At 40.0% G+C, this 24393-nt stretch overlaps 1 protein-coding gene across 2 annotated transcripts in view; it reads left to right on the top strand.

Moving 5' to 3' along the window:
* PTDSS1 (phosphatidylserine synthase 1) overlaps positions 1-24393 on the top strand; it is a 70481-nt gene that overhangs the window by 6146 nt on the left and 39942 nt on the right. For both annotated transcript variants that reach the window (XM_019718401.2, XM_019718402.2), the window contains exons 2-4: positions 7909-8000; positions 17907-17951; positions 20789-20913. In XM_019718401.2, the coding sequence (XP_019573960.1) occupies positions 7909-8000; positions 17907-17951; positions 20789-20913 (262 nt within the window). The remainder of the gene's footprint in view (positions 1-7908; positions 8001-17906; positions 17952-20788; positions 20914-24393) is intronic.

Genomic DNA, 24393 nt, shown 5'->3' with positions numbered 1-24393 from the left:
CAGGTTTACAGAAAATGGAGCAGAAAAAAATCTGTAATCATATAATCAGGGAAAAAAATCAAGTTACAGGAGTAAACAAAATTAAGTTAATGTTCAAAGTTTTCTACATTATGTCATAAGATATTGAAAAACTATTTACCATGTTTTATGGAAACAAGTTTATCAATAGATTAAAAAACATAAGGCCAGTTTATAATTTTTGTAAGACAATACTGTGTATCTAAAATTATGGGATGGGATTTCTGGTCAGGATGGCAGAGTAAGTAAAGCTATACTTATTTCTTCCCTCAACCACGTTAAAATTACAACTAAACCACATCACTGAGAATTGCCTGAAGTGTAGCTGAACAGAAGTGTTATAACTAAGATAATACAGAAGACGCCATGTCAAGACTGGTAGGAGGGGCCGAGATGTGAAACAGGCTGGTCCCACACCCGCATGTTGCAGTTAAAAATCAGGAGGGTACCCCATGAGGAGTGAAGGGTTCCAGCCCAGAGTCCAAATGCTGGGAAGAGAAGGCCCCATAACTTCTGGGCAGTGAAAACCAGCAGAGATTGTTGCTGAGTAAGACGGAGAGTGGCTGGAGTCCCAGGCATTCCTCTTTTAAAGGGCCTGTGCCTGGACCTATTCGTTGACGGACTCACTTGCTCTGAGCTCCAGTGCTAGGGCAGCAGCTTGAAAGGTGCTTGGGACATGTAAGGAGGAACTGAATTGTCTGGCTGCAGGGCAAGGGCTGGAGGAACAGCTTTCTCAAGGATTTATATTAAAGGGAAGGGAAGGAAAAGATGGGAGAGAAAGAGAGGGACAATCAGCTTAGCAGTCTTAGGAGTCAGGATAAACGTTGGACTTTCTTGTCTGCCCAACCCAGGGATACAGCCTGACCTAAAGATTGTAAGTGAGTGAATGGAGTTTGCTGTGGTTTCCTGAAGTCTCCTCACCCTACTGCCTATAGTCAGACATTAAACTGACACAGAATCTGAGTCTAAAACTTTTTCTGAGTGCAACCTTTTTTTTAAATTTATTTTTTAACTCAGGACTTTCCTTATATTTTCCTGCTTTTAGGACAGTGTATCTTCCCTGGGTAGTTCCCTGTGCTGGTTGAAACAGTGTTTGGACAGAAGGAGTTGTGGTGTTTGAATATTTGATTGGTCACTGAGCATCAGAACAGGAAAATCACTATCAGTGGACCCTGTGGGCTCAGGCTATGATTCATCCTCATGTTACCTGAGTCACGGGGCCAATTAACCATAGCATCTCACACTTTCTGGCACCCCACTATGTTGAGTATGCCTGCTGTGTACCAAGCATTGTGCTGGGCACTGGAGGTATCTGGGAGGTGTGAGATGGGACCTCTGCTTTCTGGAGCTTAAATTATGATTTTGTTGTAATTTGTCCGTTCATATTTTCACTGTATGTCGTCAGGGATACCCAGCATGCTTCTGGAGCATCTCCTAAATTTAGCAGAGAGGAAAAAAGGAGCTTGCTTCCCTAAAGTGTCTGTTTGTATCATATCGGTCAGTGTAGCAATCTTGACCTAGAGCCAGCATTCCAGAAGCCCTGGCTCCTACTTCCACTCTGCCTGGATCTGTGTTGTGTATAACCATGGGCAAGACAAAGCAAGAGCTTCATTTTCGAAATTCTTCAAGTAAAGATAATACCTCCCTCCCCCACCCACCCAAACTGTAGAACAATTAAATAAACTGGCAGTTGGGAAAGTTCTTTGAAAAGTTCAGAACATCAGAGACTGAGACAGTTGTTAGGAACTGTAGTAGACCTAGGACTTGAGAAGTCAGGGAGCTGTCACAGCGTTACAACTGAAAGCTTGAAGTCCTTTTGGTTTGTTGCTGACTTAGTTGAGCGAGAATCCTGAGGTCAGGAAAAATCGAGATGGGGATCAGGTTGCCCTGACTGCAACTTCTTCCCTGGAAAGTGGGAACCTGATTACCCCCCCCCCCCCCGAAAAGCCTTATGAACAGTAACAGCCCCATGGACAGGGCCAGTCATATTGTGAACAATCGAGTAGTGCTTTTCGGAGGGTTATCAGGTTAATCAGAGATAGCTCCAATAAATACAAAAGAAAACTTTTCTCCTGGGCTAAAGGTATACTAAGATAATAATTTGGTTTTATGTTTCATTGCCCCTTTTCATTGTGATTCTCAAGAATAAGGACCATGTCTGTTCATCTCTGTCTTAGCCCCCAGAATAGTACCTACCCCAATGATAGGTGTTAGCTAAATGAGATGAGTGGACATACATGAAAAGCATTCAAACATAGTGAACTAATAACGGACTCTTCCTCTGTGCTTTTAGGCTCTGTTCTAAGTACTTTACATGTGCTAGGTTATTTCTTTCGCACAACAACCCTGTGAGGTGAAACTATTATTATCCTTGATGTACTACGGAGGAAACTAGGGCACAGAGAGTTTGCGTAATCTGGCCAAGGTCACACAGGCTGATGAGTGTTGAAGCCAGAATTCTGGCACAGACAGTCTGGCCCCAAGCCTGTATTTCTGGTCATGGACCAAAAAATACTTGGTGTTTGGAGCCAGGCCCCTTAGGTAAAATACAGATTATGATCATTTCTCCCTTTCAGGGTGTTATAAAGATTAAGAGAGCTAACGTGCAAAGCAGCTGGTATTTCGAGTGAGGCACTGATATGGTGGATATCCAGAACTATTTCTTATCCCTAATTTGGGGTTTCTGGAGTCACTGGTATGGTCCTGTGCCCTTTGCAGCCAAGTCGCTTTTCATGATTAACTATGGAAAGTTTCTATATACCTCAGTGTATGGTTATGTCTCTGGATTACTGGGAGTTTAGAGAGGATGAACTCACACCAGACCTTAGAGAATGGCCATGTGTGGTCAAATTGTCAGGAGGTTGGAGGGGCAGGTTGGGTGGCCTCATCAGTCATGCATTCAGTTCTTTCTGTGTACCACGGTAAGGGATTGTGGCCACACAGTCTCCATTCAAGAAACTCAGAGTGTGAAGCTGTGGCTACTAGTCTGATATGACTCAAATTTCTTTTAAGCTCAGCCAGCTGCTCTCCAGTCTTTGATCACAGATGTTGATCTTTCTGTTCTGTGTATTTACAGTTTATCTAATAACTTTGCTGTCCATCTTTGATACTTTTTTTGTTACTAGACAAAATATAAAACTTCCAAATTTCAGACTCACTGCTATTTTATTCAGATTGCTTAGTTTGTTTTCTTTTTTCTCCTGAAACTTGCCATCAATTTGATCCTCTCTAATAAAATTGCTCAACATATACAAAATTGCCATTTCATTGGTTTTATATCCATATTTATTACTGATCTTAAGTTCTTATAAATTTAATGTTGATATGTATTTTCAAGCATTTTTGACTAGTAGATCATTTTAAATAGAGGATGATTTACCATAGCTATTTATTTAAAATTAATTAACTTTTTTGAAAAGAAAAATGTATCCACATTACTTGAAATGCAAGATACACCAAAGGGTATGTATGTTGTGAAAGGTCTCCCTTCTGCTCTTTTCTCCTCTTGAGAAAACCTGCATCACTGTTTCTGGGGTAGATTTCAAGAGATATTATTTGCAGCTGTAAGATTTCCAGAGACATTATTTGCAGCTATAAGTTCAAGTTACAAGTTATATACAAACATTAATCAAATAATATGGTGAATGTTTAAATAAAAATTTATTACAGTAAAAGACACATTGCCATTAATCCCCTCAAAATACTCTCCCTTGTTTTGAAAACACTTATCCCATCTTTCTTGCTGCTTTCTGAAGCAGTTCTGGAAGTCCTCTTACCGGAGTGTCTTTAATTGCACTGTCCTGGCTGCCTCCATGTCCTGAATCATTTTGACTTTGGGGAAGAGCAAGAAGTCCCAGAAGTCGCCAGATCTGGTGAATAAGGTGGATGAGGATGCGCCATGATGTTTTTATTTGACAGAAATTGCCGTACCAGAAGCGATGTTTGACATGAAGCATTGTCATGATGGAGGATGATTTATGTCACACTTTAAAACATACCTTCTCTCAACCATAGGTCACACCTGACTGACTGCACCGAACAAGTTGAAACTTGTCACACACTGTTACTAAGGTTTGATGTGCTACTTCCTGTATTGAAGGTCCTGCCTTTGCATTGGATGGCACTTGGCAGCAGCATTCACCATATTTTGTGATCACAGCGGAAAGGCTGTGTCACACATCGCTTCTGGTACAGCAATTTCTGTCACATAAAAACATTACAGTGTGTCCTTATCCACCTTATTCACTGGATCTGACACCTGCGACTTCTGGCTCTTCCCCAAAGTCAAAATGGGGGCAGCCACGATAGCACAACTAAAGACACTCAGGAAAGAGAATAGAACTTCCAGAACTGCTTCAGAAAGTGGCAAGAACGATGGGATAAGTCTGTTCAAAGTGAGAGTGGGGGGTATTTTGAGGGGGATCAATGGCAATGTGTCTTTTACTGTAATAATTGTGTTTTTTTTTTTAAATTTAAACATTCACCGTATTTGTTGATCACACCTCATACATGCCCCCTTTTTTGCACAAACAGCTGTTTACTATCCCCACTGTTCTATAACTTACTTTCTTTACTTCATGATATCTCTTAAATTGTTCTGTATCAGTTAATTCATAAAAAGCTTCTTCTTTTTATGGCTCCCTAGTATTCCATTATGAGATGGGGTAATAATTTATTTAGTTGGTCCACTTTTGGTGGACATTCAGCTTGTTTATAATCTTGGGCTAATACGTTTAATGTCCCAGTGAACAGCCTTGTACATATGTCATTTTAGCACAACAGGGTATATTTGTGGGATAAATTCCCATACATGGAATTGTGGAGCCACAGGGTATATGCAATTGTAAATTTAACATGTTGCCAATGGCCCTCCATGAAGGTGGTTTAAATTTATACTACCACTAGCAATGTGTGAGTGCCTGTTGACCTGTTTCTTTGTATCCTTACCAGCTCAGTCATTCAATTCTTACTTTGTCCATAAGGTAGATAAAAAATGGTCCCTTAGTGTTAATTTTTCCATCTCTTACCATGAGCGAGGTTGAGCATCTTTTCATTTGTTTGAGAGCCATTGGATTTCCCACTCTGAACTGTGTCTTCATATCCTTTGCCCATTTTTCTATTTGTTTTTCTTTCACCATTTGTTGTTCTTTCTGTTAATTGATTGGGGGGTGCTTTGTGTGGTAGGGAAATTAACACTTTGCCTTGATCTGAGTTGCAAGTAATTTTTCCAAGTTTATCACTTTTTCTTTACTGATTTGTTTGCTATGCAAATTTATTCATTTTTTCCTTTATGACTTCTGAGTTTTGTGTCATGCTTTAAAAAGGTCTTCCCTACTCTGAGAATGTTGTGTTTTGGTTTTCGTTTTTTATTCTCCCATTGTTTCTTCTAGAAGTGTTTCTTTGTTTTGCTTTTTTACTTTTATTTTTTGAATCATCCAGAATATATTTTGGTATAGAGTATGAGTTATGGAATCAATCTTCTTTTTCCAGGCAACAGTTGCTCATTTCAGACTTGCTTTTACTTTGTAACGTACAAATTGTGTGCCCTATCAAACTCTCTGATACTATCCCTGTGCATCTAACATGAGCCACATTGATTTAGCATGACATAATTTTTTCAGGAGGCAGCTTGGCATGAAGAGCATCATCTTCTGCGCCTGTCAGACCTGACTTTAAATGCTGACTTTTCAACTTCTTACCTACACAACCTTGGGCAAGTTATATAACCTTTCTGCGCATTTGTTACCACATTTGTAAAATGTGATTGATAATATCCCATTTTGCAAATGGGTTATGACAATTAGAGATAGTGTTTATAAAATGCCTGTTTCAGTGCCTGGTACACAGTAGACACTTGATAAAGAAGAGCTATATTATTGTCGTCATCATTACCAATATCAGTAGTGTGATGTTGGTCTGAATGAGGACATTATGTCCTACCACTCTCTGTGTGTAGCCGTTCTTCAGTAGAAGCTGTTCCTTGAAATTGGATTTGGGGATTCCCTGCCTAAGCCAAAGGGCATCACAAGTACCCTAGTAAATATTTGGCTGGTATTTTTATCAGGCTGGCATTCTTAGGGCCATGTTCATAAGTTCTGGGCAAGTTGTTAATGTAGTTGTTAATTTATTAAAGTGTCCATTAAAATAAGATTGTACTTCGCTGCAAGAGGATGGCTGACTCTGTAGTTTGGTTTTGTAATCAGATCTGTATAAAGTTAACAGTCAAGCATTGTTTGTCCAGGATCAGTCTTAGTGCTGTTTGGCAATATGAAGATCTAAGAGACATTTATGACCTGTATGATCTCTTATTTTAGTACCTTATTTTCAATCCTCTCATAAGTCTGGAAATTATTTAATTGGGTGCAGAAACTTAGTCTAAACAGAAGTTGATGTCTAAATTAATTTCTGTTTTTAAAACAATATCCCAGGATCTAGTCCTTAGTTATGTAATTCATTGTTTTTTCATTCCACACCTCTTCATGTATTCTGATGCTCTAAAATGTTTTTCTATGGTAGCTTGGTTTTCTAAGATTTTTTTAACATTTATTTTCCTTTAGTAATGATTAACCTTAATTTGATATTTGTCTTTTGAAAGTTTCTTCCTCAGGTAAACTCAACTTTTTGTATTCATTTTTAAATTTATTGTTACTAGTCTCATCTCTAAAATATTTCCTTCCATTCTATTTCATCTCTTATTTTCTGTCTACACATCCGACATATTTTTAAAGTGAAATGCTGAACTTCTCTCTCCCAAGCATCTCAGTACTTATCAATTTAGAAAACTTATTAACTTATCTTACTGTTATATTTCTGTTTTCCCTCCTTTGTTTGCTTCTGTTGAGCCCAAATATGTTACTAGATTCCTCTCCCCCGCCTCTTCTTCCTTTTTCTCCTCCTCCTCCTCCTCCTTCTCCTCCTCCTCCTCCTCCTCCTCCTCCTCCTCCTCGTCCTCTTCCTCCTCCTCCTTCTCCTTCTCCTTCTGTTTATGTAAACTGTCAAAACCTAATTTTTCTCCATCGTCAACATTAAGAAATTTTCCATTTGGGAAATTTTACTTGGTTTTAAACAATAAATTTTCTCCCTAATCAATAATTAGTCCACAAATCTACTTAGGGCCTACTATGTGCCAGGCTGCAAGGATATAGCGAATAATTCCCTGCCTTCAGAAGTTTACATTCTATAGGGAAGACAGACAACATATAAACCAACAAATGAAATATTTTCAGTTATTGGAGTTATAGAGGAGATGAATACAGTAATAAATTAGAAAGGACCAGGAATGACAGAAAGGAAGCTCATCTCTTTTCTTTACAATTCTTTGGCTTCTGGTCCAATTTTAAATCTTATATTTTGTTTTCTCTTAACATTTTTTTTTTTTACTGGTACTTTCTTTTTACTCCACATTCCCCCTCTTTTTATTCATCCCTTAGATAGCCAACTACCCACTTTTAAGAATTTATTATATAATTTCATTACATTATGCCCTTCTTCCTTATAATCTTATGATTCCTGAAAAATTTCTTTGCCACAGTCTACATCATAAAGGTCATCTTTACTTATTCTTGAAACTAAAAGGCATTTCTCCAAAATGACCTTACCTTTTCACATTCTGGGTATATTTTTTAAAAAAAGAACAGTGATTCTCCAATGTTTTTCTGACTAGAAGGTGTGTTGCTGTGTAAAGTTGATAATTGCCTTTCTTGTAAGAACTGCACTTTATTATGAGATTGTATTATTTTAGGAAATTATAATGAATAGTAAGTACGTGTGTAATGACTTTGTTCAGCAGAATAAATTACTATAGCAATCCCCTAGTTTTTATAACATAGAACTCTGACTGCTGGGTTTAGATTTGAAAATGAATACTCAGTGTTCTTTTTCTGTTTTCAGGGATGACTCAGTCCCAGAAGACAACATCTGGAGGGGTATCCTCTCAGTTATTTTCTTCTTTCTTATCATCAGTGTATTGGCTTTCCCCAATGGTAAGTGATGTGCTACTTTATCACATTTCTCCTGTGCATTATACCCTTTTGGTATTTTTGAGATGCATGTCATCTGGAAGATGAAAGTAAAAGGTGGAATAAAAAAGTAATCAGAGTTTAGTGTGGTGGTTAGGGGAATAAGCTCTTGAAGCAGACCGCCCATTCAGCTACTTCCTAGCTCTGTTGTCTCTTTAAGAGTGCTTCAGTTTCTTTCTATAAAATAGAGATAACAGGTAGGGACTGTTGTAAGGGTTAACTCAATACATGTTAAATTCTCTGAATAATACCTGACAAATTACAAGCTCTCAATGAATGTCAGTTGCTATTTTTGTTATTATCAGCTAAGTCGTAAATACTCAAGTATTAGTTACTCCATTTTGCTAAGGATGGAGATTAGAGCTATAATGAGTATTACTTAATAATTTGTTGTCATAGTGATGTTTTTTATCACAGTAAACTTTGCTGATTATACATTTGGGATATGAATTTTTATCAGCAGGTAAAAAAGGCAATTATTACTATGAATTTTACCCCCCATCATGATTATAGAGTGCGGCAAAAACTTTGTTTAAAAAATTAGTTTGGTATTCTGCCATTCATCCTTTCCTCTCAGTTGTCCCTTACCAATTGCTTTAATTTTTCTTATTCCCCTTCAGTACCTTCTCCCTAGAATAATCTTATTCTCTGTAACCATTTCTAAATGCTCATTTTCTTGTATCCTGTTTCTTTTACACTTGTGATATTTTGAAATTGTTTCAGTCTTTCTTATGAGTTATGCTCCATAGGCCCCAATCAAGTTTTAAATACGATGTTTTAAGATGTGTTTCTCCTCTATCTTCCTATTTATTCAGTAGACTATAATGTGTAATATACGAAGCTCATTATGAATGTTACTGATTGCTACCTGGAAATATACGATGGTAATAGGATTCTATTACCAATTCCTATGTGTGTGTGTTGGGGGGCGGGTGGTGGGGTTCTTCCCATACACAAGCAATGCTCTGTCCACAGCTGGGTGTCCTACAATTCAGTTCAGTTCTAACACTATCTACCCAGAGACAGCATCAGATCCCACAGTTTAGTCCCACAAGACAGTCCCCATTCCACTTCAAAGGCCAATTGCAAGTCTAGGTTGTTACCTGCACTTGCTCATATGATTGAATGGCTATAAATCAGAGGTTCCCATGACCCCTTACTTGGGTTCCATTAATTTGTTAGATAGGCTCACAAGACTCAGGAAACCAGTTTATTCACTAAATTACCCTACCAATTTGTTAACAAAGGCTATTCATCAACAGCCAGATGAAGAAATACAAAGTATGTGGAAATGGTGAGGCGCTTCCATGTCCTCCCTAGGAGCACTGCTTTCCTGGCATGTACACAGTTTAGCAACCCAGAAGCTCTGCAAACCCCATCCTTTTGGGGTTAATGAAGGCTTTATCACATAGGCAATACTGATTAAGTCATCAGCCATTGGTGACTGAAGTCAATCTCCAGCCCCTTTCCCCTCTCCAAGGCCTGGGAATGGGACTGAAATTTCCAACCCTCTAATCACATGGTTGGCTCCACTGGCAACCAGTCCCCATACTTAGGTACTTTCTTGTAGTCACCTCATTAACATAACAAAACACTTGATTGCTCTCATCAATTAGGAAATTCCAGGGGTTTTAGGAGCTCTGTGTCAGAAACAGGGAAGAAGACCCTGTTCCAAATACATATTTCTTATAAATCACAGTATCACACATGGCAGAGCCTTCCGGATTTCCAAGATGGTGGCAGTGGAATTTTGTGCTATATTTTTGCTGATCTTTCTGTAGCACTATTTGGTTTTTTATGATAGCATATTCCAACCAGTAAAACCAAGCCTGAATGCTTAAGGGAATGAATTGTTGTAGATAGCCAAGTTATTGGGGAGCCGCATTTAACTCTCCAACCACTCAAGCTTTTAGATTAGAAAATTTTTTTTCTCAGTGAAAACCTTTCAAGATACGGAAATCTGCTGTCCTAGTCAGTACAGGCTGCTCTAACAGAATATTATAGACTGTGTGACTTAATAGAAGATTCATCCTGAAGCAAAATTCCTCTCTTGGAGTGAACCTGTGAAACCAGACAAGTTATGTGTTTCCAGAGCGCAATAGTGGGACAGGTACAGCATAGAATGTGTTTTGGAACACATTCTTGTTCCGAAACGAAGAAATAGGAAAGGAAGGAGGAAGGAGTGATGGGTCACATGCAAGTCCAAAACCTCTGTGTACGCATGCTCTCACTTACCACTCATCTGAAGGCAGAACATGCCCGAAACAAGGTTTCAGACAGACATGGAAAAGGACCATAGCAATTCAATATTCTCCGTAAGAAGGATTAGGATGCTAGGAAAGGGAGTGCTGAGAGGGAGTCTCCTGAAGCCTTGTGTACATAGCAAACACATTGGGTCTACCTTGTTTTCTAAAGATCCATTTATTTACATTTTACATTAAGATTAGTTTTCCAGGGGCCGGCCCGGTGGCTCAGGCAGTTGGAGCTCCGTGCTCCTAACGCCGAAGGCTGCCGGTTGGATTCCCACATGGGCCAGTGGGCTCTCAACCACAAGGTTGCAGGTTCAATTCCTCGACTCCCACAAGGGATGGTGGGCTGCGCCCCTGCAACTAGCAAGGGCAACTGGACATGGAGCCGAGCTGTACCCTCCACAACCAAGACTGAAAGGACAACAACTTGAAGCTGAACTAAGACTGAAAGGACAACAACTTGACTTGGGGAAAAAAAAAGTCCTGGAAGTACACACTGTTCCCCAATAAAGTCTTTTAAAAAAAAAAAGATTAGTTTTCCACTTTAAAGAATGTTACTGAATATTTTTAAGTTTGGGGTGGCTTTGGGAAGTGCCATAGAAATGATGGGGGAATTGGCAGGATCACTAGGAAATGGTGCTTCTGAGCTGTGTGCTTGTCCTCTCCCAGAGCCAGCATTCAGACTTCAGGCCAGTCCAGGAGCCATGATGCTGGATGACTGCTTCTCTGAGTGGAATATACATGCCCCTACTTGCTCCAGTCTTGTCACATTACCGAATTTCCCCGAAAGTAAGACCTAGCCGGACAATCAGCTCTTATTTTAATATAATATAAGATTGGGTGTAATATAATATAATCATCACGTCTTATATTAATTTTTGCTCCAAAAGATGCTTTAGAGCTGATTGTCCGGCTAGGTCTTATTTTCCGGGAAACATGGTATTTTCTGTTCTCTCCCACCCTTGGCACATGTTCTCAAATTAAGTAATGAAAATGAATCAGAGAAACAGAGCCCAACATTTGTTTTCTCCTTGAAAGGCACTTTTTGGAGAAGTATATGCAGTGGATAGCATTCCCAGAATGGTTCTGTTTTGGCAACTTCAAAGGAATTTATCCTTGACCTAGGAAGGGCTGCCATGCATGCTTGAGTATAGGCCTAAATTGATTGTGTCCATATGTCTCATATGTCTGAGTTTATATATGCTATCTGTGTGGTAGAATTGCTTAACTCCTACAGGAAGGGGTCCTATGATTCTTTTTGTACAGAGTCTAAATAACAAAGAAAGCTCTTGATTTTCTCCATAGGGTTTTATAACAGGATGCTTTTGGCGACAAGCAATAGGAAACCCATTTCAAAATGGCGTAAAGAATAAAGAAAAGTTTACTTTTGTACATTATGCAGAAGTTTCCGAGATAGAGTAGTTCCAGGGTTGGCCATCTACTCAGTATCTCAGTGACATGAGGACCCCAGTTCTTTACCTCTTTCTGATCCACCGTCTTTAGCATGTTGGTCCTAACCTGTGCTTTGCTTCCCTAATGATCCTGAGGTCACTGTTACAGTGCTGGACATATAGTCCTGAACAATGCCAGCAGAAGGAAAGATCATTTCTTTCTGTGTATTTTTTTAAGCATGAAGAAACCTTTTTTAGAAACCCTCCAGCAGACTAGCCCTCAGTTCTCTTTGTCTAACATTGGGCCACATGCCTCTCTCCAACCAGAACCCAGGACAGAAATTTATAGTGTCTAGAGGAGTAGGCACATAGTAGATTGTTAGTAGGTCTCATTGACTGAATAAAATAACAGGATTACCTCCATCGGCTTAGAATTTACCCCTGAGTTTTATGGGATAGGACTGAACACTCAACAAAATTTCCTTTGCCAATCAACAGGATGAGTAACAGGCGGAGGTTTAAGAGGTCCTTTCTTCAGTCCTATAAATAGACGTGGAGGGAGAGACCCTGAGATGAGACTGGGCAAGGAAAGGGTCTGACAACCACTTCATACTTCTCTTCTGTCATTGTCTCTTCTCCCATTCTCTTTTGGTCCCCTTAACAATTTTTTTTTTTTAATACAACCTCCATCTCATTATAGCAACTGACATTCAAGTGTATCACTGTATCCCTGGAGTGTAATTTAGAAACCTGTTTCAGTCTCCAGTTGGCTTTGAGATTCCTTTCAACAGGTGACCTTCTGGTGTACTTTTCTGGCTTCTGAAGGCTTCCTTGAACTGTTCCTCCCCCTCCCACCCCACCTCACCCAAACTTTCTCTGTACCCCCAGTGCCTGGCCCACAGCAACCTCTCAATAAATATATGTTAATTAAGTGATGAATCTGTCAGCAAAAGAGTTCACAGAATTAGTGCTCTCTTTTCCTTCACTTACCTGCAAGAGAAACACTGTTCAGAACTTTACAGTATTTTGAGGAGAGCTAACTAGTAGTTACTTCTTGATTTTCCTGATATTTATCCTTCTTTGTCCTTTGGGCTCATTTTGCTTCTCTGAGCTAAAGATGGTGCTAATTACATTTCTTTGAGGTTTGAAGGTGATTTGGAAGGTTCGCTGTCTTCTAAATTTTGTTGTTGTTGTTTGAATCTTGAGATTATTATACTAAGTCAAATAAATCACAGAAAAAGTCGAGAACCACATAATTTCACTGATACGTGGAATATAAAACTGAAAGCAACAAAGGAACAAGAAAACAAATAAAGAAATAAAAACTCAGACAATAGTTTAGTGGTTACCAGACGATAAGCGAGGAGGGGAGTGGTAGATGAGGGTTAACGGGGTTAAATATTAATATATGGTGATGGAAGGAGAACTGACTGGGTGGTGAACACACAATGCGATACATAGATGATTCTACAGAATTGTACACTTGAAAGCTACGTAATTTTACGAACCATTACCCCAATAAGTCTTAATTACAAAATAAAATAAAATAAAAAATTTTAAAAAGTTCTTGTCTCCCCTCATTCTCTGTCTCCTGCTCCACTACTTTTTGATGTTTAAAAAAAAAAAAAAAATTCTTTCTTAGGTTTCAAATTTGCTTATTTGAAATAATTTTACCTTTTCTAGTTTTTTTTTCTAGAGACATTTAAACTTTTAAAATAAAAATAATCAAATATTTTTGTTAATTATACCTCAGTAAAGTGAAAAAAATAAGGGAAGAAGCAGACTAAGAGGGCCTGAGGACACAAATGTAACTTCTAACTCTTGTTAAAAGAATTATACCTCCCTAAGGTTGGGTCCCTTAAACTTTGTTATTCATTGGTATAACTGTTGCTGGCAAGTCAAGCAATGACCTTTTTTCCAATTTCTGAGGTAGTTTTTTCAATGCTAACTAGCTCTTCTCATGACAAAGACATCTGATTTCTATTTCTTTTGAAATTAAACCTGCTCTTAAAATCTGATTAAAATTATGTACTCTAGATGTAGGGACTGATGAAGAAGGTAAAACATGCAGTTTTTAAATGTGCCTAGTAAGAAAACACAATCCAAAACAAAAACAGCACTCATTTCTTCACCACAACTCTAAGAAGCCTTCTGCATTTCTCTGCATTATCAAGGAGAAGAGTCCCTGAACTAGACATCCAGACTCTTCCTGGCAGCTTTTATCAGGTTAGAAATAAAGTAAAGGTAATAAGCATAACCGGAGGTGGAGCACTTCAGAGGAAGAGAAGGAATCCTCCCTTTACTGGAACACTTGTAAACAGTTAGTTGGGAGTAAGATGTGTGGTAAAGCAAATGTTCGGGAAGGCTATAGGTAGTGCGAATATGCCTGGGGAGATGCATGCTGAGGAAAGCATGGCTTTGAAACAGGTGACTTGATCGGAGTAGTCAGTGAGCATAAATATCAAGGTTCGTTAAAGGAAAAGACCAGCCTCATCCTAGGTTTTTAAAAAAGCATAATAATACTTTTAGCAGAATTACTCTCTTTGATGGAAAAGATGGTCCCCTTAATGAGTAATGCTATTAGAATGCACTTCTAAGAAGTGGGCAGATTTGATGACTCAAAACCTGGATTTGGGTTTTGAAGTTCACTCCTGAAAGGGTCACCTTACATTCCAGTACTTTACCTCACCTTTTGTAGGTAAAAGATGTAGATGATTCCCACCTACCTAGTTCAGGGCAGAGACCTTGGTACTCCTCTGTCCTCTTCTGAAACCCACCACATCAGATTTCTGAATTCTTTTTCAAATCCAGTGCATTTCAATTTGCAAAGCTGAAAGGACATTTTTAAAACTTGTATTTTTTGAGAAACATTGTGATATGATATGATGTGTAAGTGGGAAATATAGAGAAAAGAGGAAAGAATTCATTTAGGGATAAGTCAAGATAAGGCTTAAAAAAAAAAGAAAGACAACCAAACAGCACTACAGTGAGATGAAAATTCTTTTCAGGTTCTGGAACAATGTGTGCCTGTCACAGGGCATCACAGGGTGACAAAGACCCTTGGGCTGAAGCAGTTGTATGCTAGGTTAAGGAGAGCTGTAAGGCCCCCTCAACCCCAAATTCCTCACCACCCCATCCTCTTATTTACTCTGGAACACACTACTTAGGGTCAGATAAGCAAGGGCCAGGTCTGTTTTCAAAAGGCTTCGCTTAAAGTAATTGCAGGTGGAAGAGGACTTGGGAGGCCTTTCTACTGGTTGCTATGAGGGATCTTCCATCAGTTCCCTGCCTTTTCCTTGTCCTTCCAGTTTTTTCCTGAACTTTCTTATCAATTCCAGGTTACAGCAACTCAGTACCACTCACCGGCTTTCTCCTTTCCCTGCTCTCCTGGCCCTGACACGGTCATAGCCAAGACCCTCAGTTCCCCCTCTTGAGCTGGCCCAGGCCTAACAGAGTTGATGGGAAAGTACATATGCACTCTCAGACCGGAATGGAGTCCTGTGAGCTGTGTGGCTGGGCAAACCCCTTGAGGCTCAGTGTCCTTCTCTGTAAATGGGGGTGATGGTACCACCATCATCACCCAGCTGTCAGGAGAACTAAGAGATAATGTGTGGGGTGACTCAGCCCCCAGCCTAGTACACAGTGAGTGCTTAGGAAAGTGCTGCTGACTATTATAAATTAATATGACTGCTCTTGAGAATAACATTACTTACATGATTTTAAGTGTTGTTTGGTCATGGAATTTTATTGCAAAGCAAATAATAGGTCAAAATTTTAGAGTCGGACCTTGTAAGACAAAACCATTGAGAAAGCTGGGGTCCCATGTTAGGTCTGAAAGGTTAATTCAGTGGTATGGATGAAGTAATATTTTCAAGCCAGACAGCCATCATAATACAAAGGTCATTTATTCATGATGACAAGTCAAGAGACGTCAACCAAAAATCAGTGAAGAAAAGTATCAGGAACATAAAATTACTTAAAAGACGGCATTTTTAGCCGTCAGTTTTCTAATAACTTTTGAAGAAAGTTAACTGCATTATGTTACCTAAAGGAGGATTCTAGTTTCTATGCTTCACTGTGCTTTTCTGAGAAAGGAGCTGTGGGGACAGAGCCCCAGACAGCAGTTTCCAGGCTCTCGGCCTCATATGGAAAGGTGCTGGCTCAGCTAGTAGATGGTCCTCAGCTGTCACTAGTTGGCCATCGGCTGTTACCCGTTAGCTATTAGCCACTGATGTAACTGCCGTGGCTAAGCTAGCAAAGTGTGTGACGTGGTGGTGTGGCGTCGTGGTGTGGCGTGGCGTGGCATGGCGTGCCAGAGTGTAGATTGCAGATTGCAGAGAGGCGGATTTCAGCTAGCAAGTGGGGTTGGTTGACAGAGACAAGTGCACGGCGGCTTGCGGATTGTGTGGCTCCTGCCTCCTGTGTCTCCAGCCCAGCCGCCAGTGAGACTATAGTGGTATGACTCCCCTATCTATGGCTCCATGGGTGTTCCTTTTTGGCCTCACCATGTCCTGCGTTCTTATGTGGGGAGTGGGACCAGAGACCCCGCATGACACCTTGCGTGACAGAGCAGATGATTAAAAAGACCTCAGGTATTCTTTGTTGTCTGAACCCTTGCTATCAGAACCCAGATAATGAACAGATTTGGATAAACTTTTAAATAAATCCCTCTCTTGTCATTTAAAACTCAGACAACAAATTAATTTCGATAAAGCAGAGTCTCTCAGGAACCTAACCTACCTTCTGAATTCTTACCGTCTAAAACTCAGGAATGAATAGAATTGTATGATGGGGATACTTGTAACTGATTTTCCTGATATGAACTTGATTCATCAAAAGAAAGCTGCTAAAATATGGTTCAATGTAGTCTTTGTAAGAAGAGAGAGATTTTAGAGTGAGTTTCAGGATAAAAATTACAATGTAATATTTGCTTCAGACAGGATTCCAGGTTGTAAGCAACAGAAGCTGACTGTGCTGATTAAAAAACCTATTATAGGATATTGACTGGCTCTAGGAGGAATCATAGAAAGCTAGGAAACTAGGTCCCAGGCAAGCTTCTAGAAACTGCCATGTCACTCAGAACTGACCTAATGAGGAAACCCCAGTGAGCATAGTCTGTCCCACTGTCACTTCTGCAGCAAATTCTAATGGAACTGCTACTGCCACAATCACCAGTACCGCCTTCACCAGTGTGAGCAGCGCCACCTCCCCCACTACTGTCCCTGCTGGCCAGGGCCCGAGAGAAAAGGAGAGAGGAAAGAATAGTTGTGCATATTGACCTTTACTATCGCCAGCTCCTGAGGTCAAGTCTGACGTATACAACTGAAGAACTGAGCGCTGGTTATAAAGAAGGCTGGGCAGCAAGCTCTGGCATCTCCCCTGGAGATACGGGATCCATAACACTGGAAATCCTCCAAGTGTAGGAAGGCTGTCTCAAAAGTGTGGGCAGCCCCAGATAGGTCAGATGGCCATGGCAGTGTTCAACCTTTGCAAGTTGTAACCTTCAGTTGGTGATAAATCAATGCGGCAGACCAAGGCCCAGCTTGCTTGCTTCTACTTTTTTTTAAATGAAATAAAATAAAAATAAAATCTATCGGTGTATCACTTACAGTGAAAGTTAATTGTGTGGAATCTGCATCTGTGTAGAGGAACTTGTTTGCCAGGTAAAAGGTATTTTGTTACCACAGTTCATGATCAAAAGCTACTGCACTAGCAAGTGCTCAAACGGTTTGTTTTCAGCCTCACTCCCACCTCACTGATTTTCAAAAAACAGTAGTTCTCTCTTTTTCATTTTCAGAGTCAGAGTCCGCCAGTCCACCCCTTTCCCACCACAAGTACACACAATGTCCAGAACCTCTTTCCCCGAGCTCCTGGGTAGCAGGGAGATTTCACTTGTTAAGTACAATATGTATTACATACACTTAAAGGCTAGCCTGGTAACCTACTCACTGTTATAACATTGTTTCCGTGGGAAATAATGGTCTGAGTCTAAAGAAAAAATTTAAAAAACAAACAAAAAACCTATTGTGGAGATTGATGCCTGTTATGACTTTGGCTATGGTTGTTACAATGTGAATAAAACATTTCAACCTAGACTTTGACTTCAAAATATCTATGTAGAAAAATAATTTTAACAGTGGAGAGCTTTTTATTACTTATGGAGATGGGCAACATATTCTTGTCTCGGTTTGAAATCATTTTGTTCTAACCTTATAATGTTCTCTCCACAGGTCCGTTTACTCGACCTCATCCAGCCTTATGGCGAATGGTTTTTGGTGAGTTACCCATTAGATTTGAAAATATATTCTACTTTAAAAAATCTTTTTCTGTATATCATCAAAGCAGTTTTATTTACCACTCTACTTTTTTACTTCTTGGTGTTCCTAATGTAAATTTTTTATTAACATCTTTGTCACAAAATGAAGTACTGGTGATAACAAAAATTCTCATACATGTGAACTGTTTCAACTCCACTTAACCCCTTTCTTATGCTGTTGTCTCTTAATATACACAGGATTTGACATAGGGAATACATAAGGCTTGGTTTTCTTCATGCATCTTCATGTTTCTCTTTGCTAGTGCAAGCTCAAGTGCATCCTATGAGCACATTGGTCTCGTCAGCACCAGGAGGACTGAAAACCCAGCAATCTCCTCAGTTATGAATGAGAAAGAACTTGGAAAAGGGAGAAGTCTTTAGACAAAGAGCCCTGATTAGAACTAAGGTTTAGTGATAAGCATCTAGTACAAATATTGGATGTCTTATTTTCATTTGATTTCTAGTCCAAATAGTCAAATCACCTGAATGGATTTTAAAATAGATCCTCAAAACTGTAGATACTGGTTTCATCTTGCCTAAATAAGATATCAAATAAATTATTTTAACTTATGAAAATGTAATCTTACCCAAAAGGACCCTAAAGATAGACATTTTTGCTCAAGATTGCTTGTTTTTCTTTCAATATTCAGAGATCATAAGTAAATTTCTTTGAATTTAGTGGTCAGTCTTCATCATTTGCTCAGCAAGGGTTCACTGAGTACCTCTGTGTGGCAGGCTGCTCTGGCCCTGAGGCTGCACAAGAGGGCCAGACAGCCCAGGAGCGGCTCTTCCAGGCTGGAGGGGCTCCAAGGAGGGGAGACAACTATAGCAAACAAACTTAAACAAATCCATAATAAAAAATATCAGCTGTTGCTTAAATGTTAGGACATTTATTCAAACCGTATGAGGTGATAATGACTGGGTAGCTGCTTTTGCGTGACAGGAGGCTTGAAGGCAGGATGCTTAATTGGAAACTTGCATGCAAAGAAGAATCTAAGCATGCAAAGATGGGAGGTGGGAGGCAAGACCAAGGAATTGCTACGAAAATGGTCCCCAGCTAGAAAAAGCTTCATGTGTTCCAGACCAATGTGGCCAGGGCATTGCGGCTCCCCGGGGAATAGTGAGAGAGTGGTCAGAGTTGCGTGTAGATGGAAGCCTATGGGCTTGTGGGCCAGTAAGGATTGTAGATATGAACAGTGGGAAGTCATGGGAGGATTTTTTGCAGAGAAGTGACATGGTTCATTTACACTTTTAAAAAGATGATCCTGGTTGCATCATACTTACATCTTAATATTGAACTTAATAGTGTTGCTGATTGAAGTTAAAAGTTATTTTCAGCTAGTTGACTACATCAGAGTTTTTTCTATTTCAAGTGGTCCGTTGTAGGTAATGAGCAGTTTTATTTCTTACCTGAGATCTTTTTGGGATTATGGAGCCCTTTGACAATTTGATAACTATAGACTCACACACATACACACACACACACACACACACACGCATGCTCTCACACACAATTCTGCATATTATATCTGGGCTTCACAGACGTTGAAGCCCAAACCTGAACTCCAGTTTAAGAACCTCTGCTCCACAGATACTTTTTTTCTGTCTTAAAGTAATTATTTTGAAAGGATTATAATAAAAAGTGTAGTGGGGGGCATTTGAGGTGAAAATTTGTAAAAATAGCTGGTACATAAGGACAAACCCGAGGAGGACTACATACCTACGTGCCTAAAAACGTGCTCCCTGTTCCCTGGGGTGCATGACTTGGTGGCCATGCTACTCTCAAGCCCCTGTTCCCAGCTCTCCAGGGACCAGGAGCTCCCTGTTGGAAGGCCTGGCACAGCAGCCATTAACCGGGGATTCCATTCCAGCCATGGGTATTCTCGCCTCTGGAGTGGCTCATTGCAGATTAGCTCTGAGCCAAATTTGGATGGGGTGCTATGATCCAAGGTCATTTGTATCACAGTATCTAGATGTCTTACATTAACATTTTCATTCAGCAGGTTCGACAGAAAGAGAAATGACAAAGCCACTGATGGTTGGTTTTTAAACCTTTCTAAAATATATTAACAGGCTTTTGCCTTCTTAAAGTAGATTAACTTTATTTTTAAATGACGTGGGATAATTAGGATACCAATTATGATATGATGTGATAGTAACATAATGCCTGCAAGGGCTAATATCAAGTGTTACGATGTGGGTGAGTGGCCCTGGGCCACCTCTCGCACTTCACGCTGGTCACTACTGAAGTGTCCCCAGACTAGGCTGTCCACACTCAGCCTTGCCCACCTCCATCCACCCTCCACACAGCAACCAGAGTCAGCTTTGTAAAATGTTACCTAGATCATCTTATTTCCCTATTTAAAACCCATCAGGTGCTCCTTGTTTTATCTGACTCTCACTTCAGTGCCACTTTACTGCCTTCCCCTTTCTGCCGTCACCCCAGCCACGTGCCAGCTCCCAGACATTTCTCTTTCCAGGGACTTACCTACATACCTTTCTCTGCCTGAATGTTGCGTCCACCTGTCTACCCCCACACACACACCCTCTGTCTGCCCGTCCTTCAAGTCTCAGCTTAAGCATCATTTTCTCATCAACTATCACTGATCCTCTCAATCTGAATTATGACTGAGTATCAGACTCGCATCAAAGGGAATACAAGATTGTAATGGGGTCTCAACACGCTGTGTTACAAATCAGTTGTCTGCTTTGGCCATAAGTGATTTGAGTCTAATGTGTTTTGCGCGTCTGACACCTGGATCTTCCTCAACATGAGGTTGTTTCTGCTTCCCTCAGGACTCAGTGTGCTCTACTTCCTGTTCCTGGTCTTCCTCCTCTTCCTGAACTTTGAGCAGGTGAAATCTCTTATGTACTGGCTAGATCCGAATCTTCGATACGCCACGAGGGAAGCAGATATCATGGTATGTACTTGTCGGTGGCCTCAGAGAAATTGGTGGGCTCTTGCTTGTAGGAGGAAGTTGGTTGTACATTCTAAATTGTTCTTTTGCCATATCTCTTATGTAAATATATAAAAACCAGGTCTCTGGGCGGGTTGATGAGGTGCGTGATATAGTCAGGGAAATGAAATCCTCACTTGGAGCTAAGGGGGGTGGTAGGAAGAGTGGACATTATCGTCAGATGGCCTTGGGTGTGAATTCTGCCTCTGTCACTTGTTAGCTGTAGGATTTTGGGCAACGCACTTGTTAGCCTGTTCTCTTTTTAATAAAGTGAAATAATATTTATTTTGGGAGTTTACTGTGAATGAAATGAAGTAACATTATCTACGAGTCCCAGCATGCTGACTTGCACACACCAGGTTTTCAGTGATGGTGGCGGCGGCTGCTTCATCATTGTCACCCTCAGCACCTCTGTTTCCCACTCTGGTCCTGATGCCATGATCCTTCCTACCTGCTTGCATGAAGGGCCAGTTGTAATGATTTAGTCCGCTGCACTCATTATTTTTATTAAACCACAGAAAATAACTTTATTCTTATCTAAAACTACTGACTATTTTATACTATAATGCTGTTCCTCTCCCCTTGCCCTCCCCTGCCCCCCGCTTTTTTAATGCCTAACATTTGGTACAGATTGAAGAAAAAGCTAGTGATGCTCAGAAAAGGAGAACATGCTTTTGGGCCATAAACAGGCCCTTGTTCAACAAACAAGAAACAATGGGAAGGGACTTAATAAAAGGGACTTAATAATCCTTCCACCATAGTTGAGATTGGTCAGACTCTTGGAATGGTGTTTCCAGAAATTTTTCTTTAACTTTTATAAAAGACATGCTATAGCCAAAAATAAAAATGCCAAAAATTACTTTAAAATCTCAGGGAGAAAAGTCTGTTGGGGTTTCTTACTCTAAGGAAGAGGCTGGCACAGGGTGACTTACAGCTTCTAATGATGACAGTAGCAATTATGACGGTTATGGTGAAGACGATAGCAGTGACGGATTGTGGGTTGTCAATTCTGCCAGGTGCTATGCTGGGCTTTATATTGAGTTTGTATAAGCTTCTCACATGCATGTCCAGCATTAATATCCCCATCTTACCCATGAGGAAAGAAGCTTAAAAAGGATGAGTATTTCACTCACAGTACAGGCTGGTAGGATCCCTTTGTCTCTGAAACCCGTACTTTCCCTTTGGACTGGTCTTCAAGTATATAGTTCTTGTATATAGTTATAATCCTAAGTGCTTTGGCATTCACAGAAGTCTATGAAATAGAGATTAGGAGAAGGATACCTCAGATAAGATATTTTCCCTCACAATTTTCTTGGGCTTTTGAACAAAGTAAACTGACTTGTATGTGGATTTCCAGGTGAGTCTCTGTTGATCCCATTCTCACAGCGAGGTAGGGAGGTTAAATCTAATGATGCTTTTGACATCTAGCTTCCTTAGGAATTTGACATCACAGGGACAGCCGACTGTCACAATGGCAGCCCCAAAAGACCTGAAACCGGCTTTTGAAACCTAGTTTTCAAGTATTGGCATATTCTTTCTTGCTGAAAAATTGAAGCATGAGGCTGTTTTCAGCTTTTAGGCGTCCAGCTGGTGCTAGAAAACCTCAGTCTTTATCTCTAATATCTAATCACTTTCTACTTCTTTAAAGTAATCCCTCACAGTTCTAAGAACTGTGATGGCTCTAGAGAAACACCTTCCCTTTGATAGAATTGTGATGAGGAGAAATATCTTCATGCAAGACAGAGAGTCTATAGTTCCCTGGTTCCCAGGACCATCTGCTCTCCTCGCTTCTTCAGCGCTGCTACCTACTCCTAATCTAGATAGGCTCACATCCTTGCCTGGTACCGCATGTTGAAATTCAGACTCCCTTTTCCCTTACAATTACATTAATAAAATAGGATTTGGGGGGTCATTGAAACCTTATTAGAGGCAGTTTTGTGTGTGTGTCTGTATAATTGTCTGGAAAGTTTCCTAGTTTTCTAAATATTAATCCTACTCAAAAATACGTGTTCTAAGCTTCAGACAAGCTTTCAGAGCACATCTCATTTGTAAACTGGGTTGTCTGAAGCAGCAATCTTCTATTTAGTAAGTAAGCTTTTCCTGTGTGGTAGACACCATGCTGGTGGTAGTGGGGAAAAGTGTAGGAACGCTCCCTGTCCTCTTGGAGCTTAGAGCCTACAGGAAGCAAATGGAGCAAATTTAATAATTGTTGGCTCCTTTTCTTACACTCAAGATAACTTCAACACTTTCAAAAAATTTTATCAACACGTTACCTAATCATATTTCATTATTACCCTTCACATCTTGGATTATTTTGAAACAGTTCTCAGATATTATATCTAAGATATAGGGACTTTTCTTCAATATAATTGCTGTGCCATTTTCAATTGCTTATCGGTTAACAGCATGCAGTCAGTGTTCACATTTCCCCAATCACCTCGTAAAGGTTTTTCACAGTTGATTTGTTCAAAATAGGATCCAGACAAGGTCCACACATTGCATTAGCTACAGCTCTGAAATCTCTTTTTACCTATAGTCCCTCCTCACCTCTTTTTACCTTGAAGTTCATTTGTCAAAGAAACCATATTGTTTATTCTATAGAGTTTCTCACATCTGGATTTTGCAGCTTGCATTTGCAGGGTATCATCTAACATATTTCCATGTGCCCCATGTTTCCTATAAACTGGATGTTAGATGTAGAAGCTGATTCCAGATTCCAGTTCAGTTCTATGTTCTATGGTGGGACTGCTTCATAGGTGGTTGCTGTGTGTCACACTAGGAGGCACATGCTGTCTGGTTGTCTCTCTTTTTATAACATTAAAATTGATCATTGGGGGTCAGGAAGTCAACATTAATTTTAAGATGTGCCATCAATTATAGGTATGGCTTTTGGGAGGGTGAAAAAAGAAACCTTATATTAAATGCACCAAACATTGTAATATATTGGAATTTTCATCCCAATTCTTTATTCCAGTGTGTAAAGAATGTGTCATAGAACCAAGAAAGCATGATGTGTGCAGTACAATAAAGGGAAAGAAATGGGTGCTATTAGAACTTACCAAAGGGACCTAAATCTAGTCTGGGAAGTCAGGGTAGGCTTCCATGAAGATCGGATGTTTAAGCTGATAACTGAAAAGTGAATGGGAGTTGGCCAAGCAAAGTGAGGGTAGAGGGTTGGGCCCATTATTCAGGAAGGGAGTATAGCCAGTGAGGAGGCCCTTACTTGGGGGAACTGAGATCAGTCAAGAGCTAAAGGAGAGTAGAAATCAAGAAGCAGAAGAGGGCGGTTCCTAAGGCTGGCGAGATTCAGATAAGGAGTTTGGATGTTATTCTGAATGTAATTAAAGGCCGTAAAAGGCCATGGAAAGTTGGTATTTAGGGCGTCAATTAATAATACCCCCATCTCCAGTCGAGTTTGGAAACAAAAAAAGTGCAGCATATTGG

This window comes from Rhinolophus sinicus, chromosome 6 (assembly GCF_057876585.1).
Source record: "Rhinolophus sinicus isolate RSI-liver-muscle chromosome 6, RSI-T2T, whole genome shotgun sequence".
Classification (NCBI taxonomy): Eukaryota; Metazoa; Chordata; class Mammalia; order Chiroptera; family Rhinolophidae; genus Rhinolophus; species Rhinolophus sinicus.
Note: the sequence above shows the minus strand (reverse complement) of the source record. Positions and strands in the feature narration are given on the sequence as shown.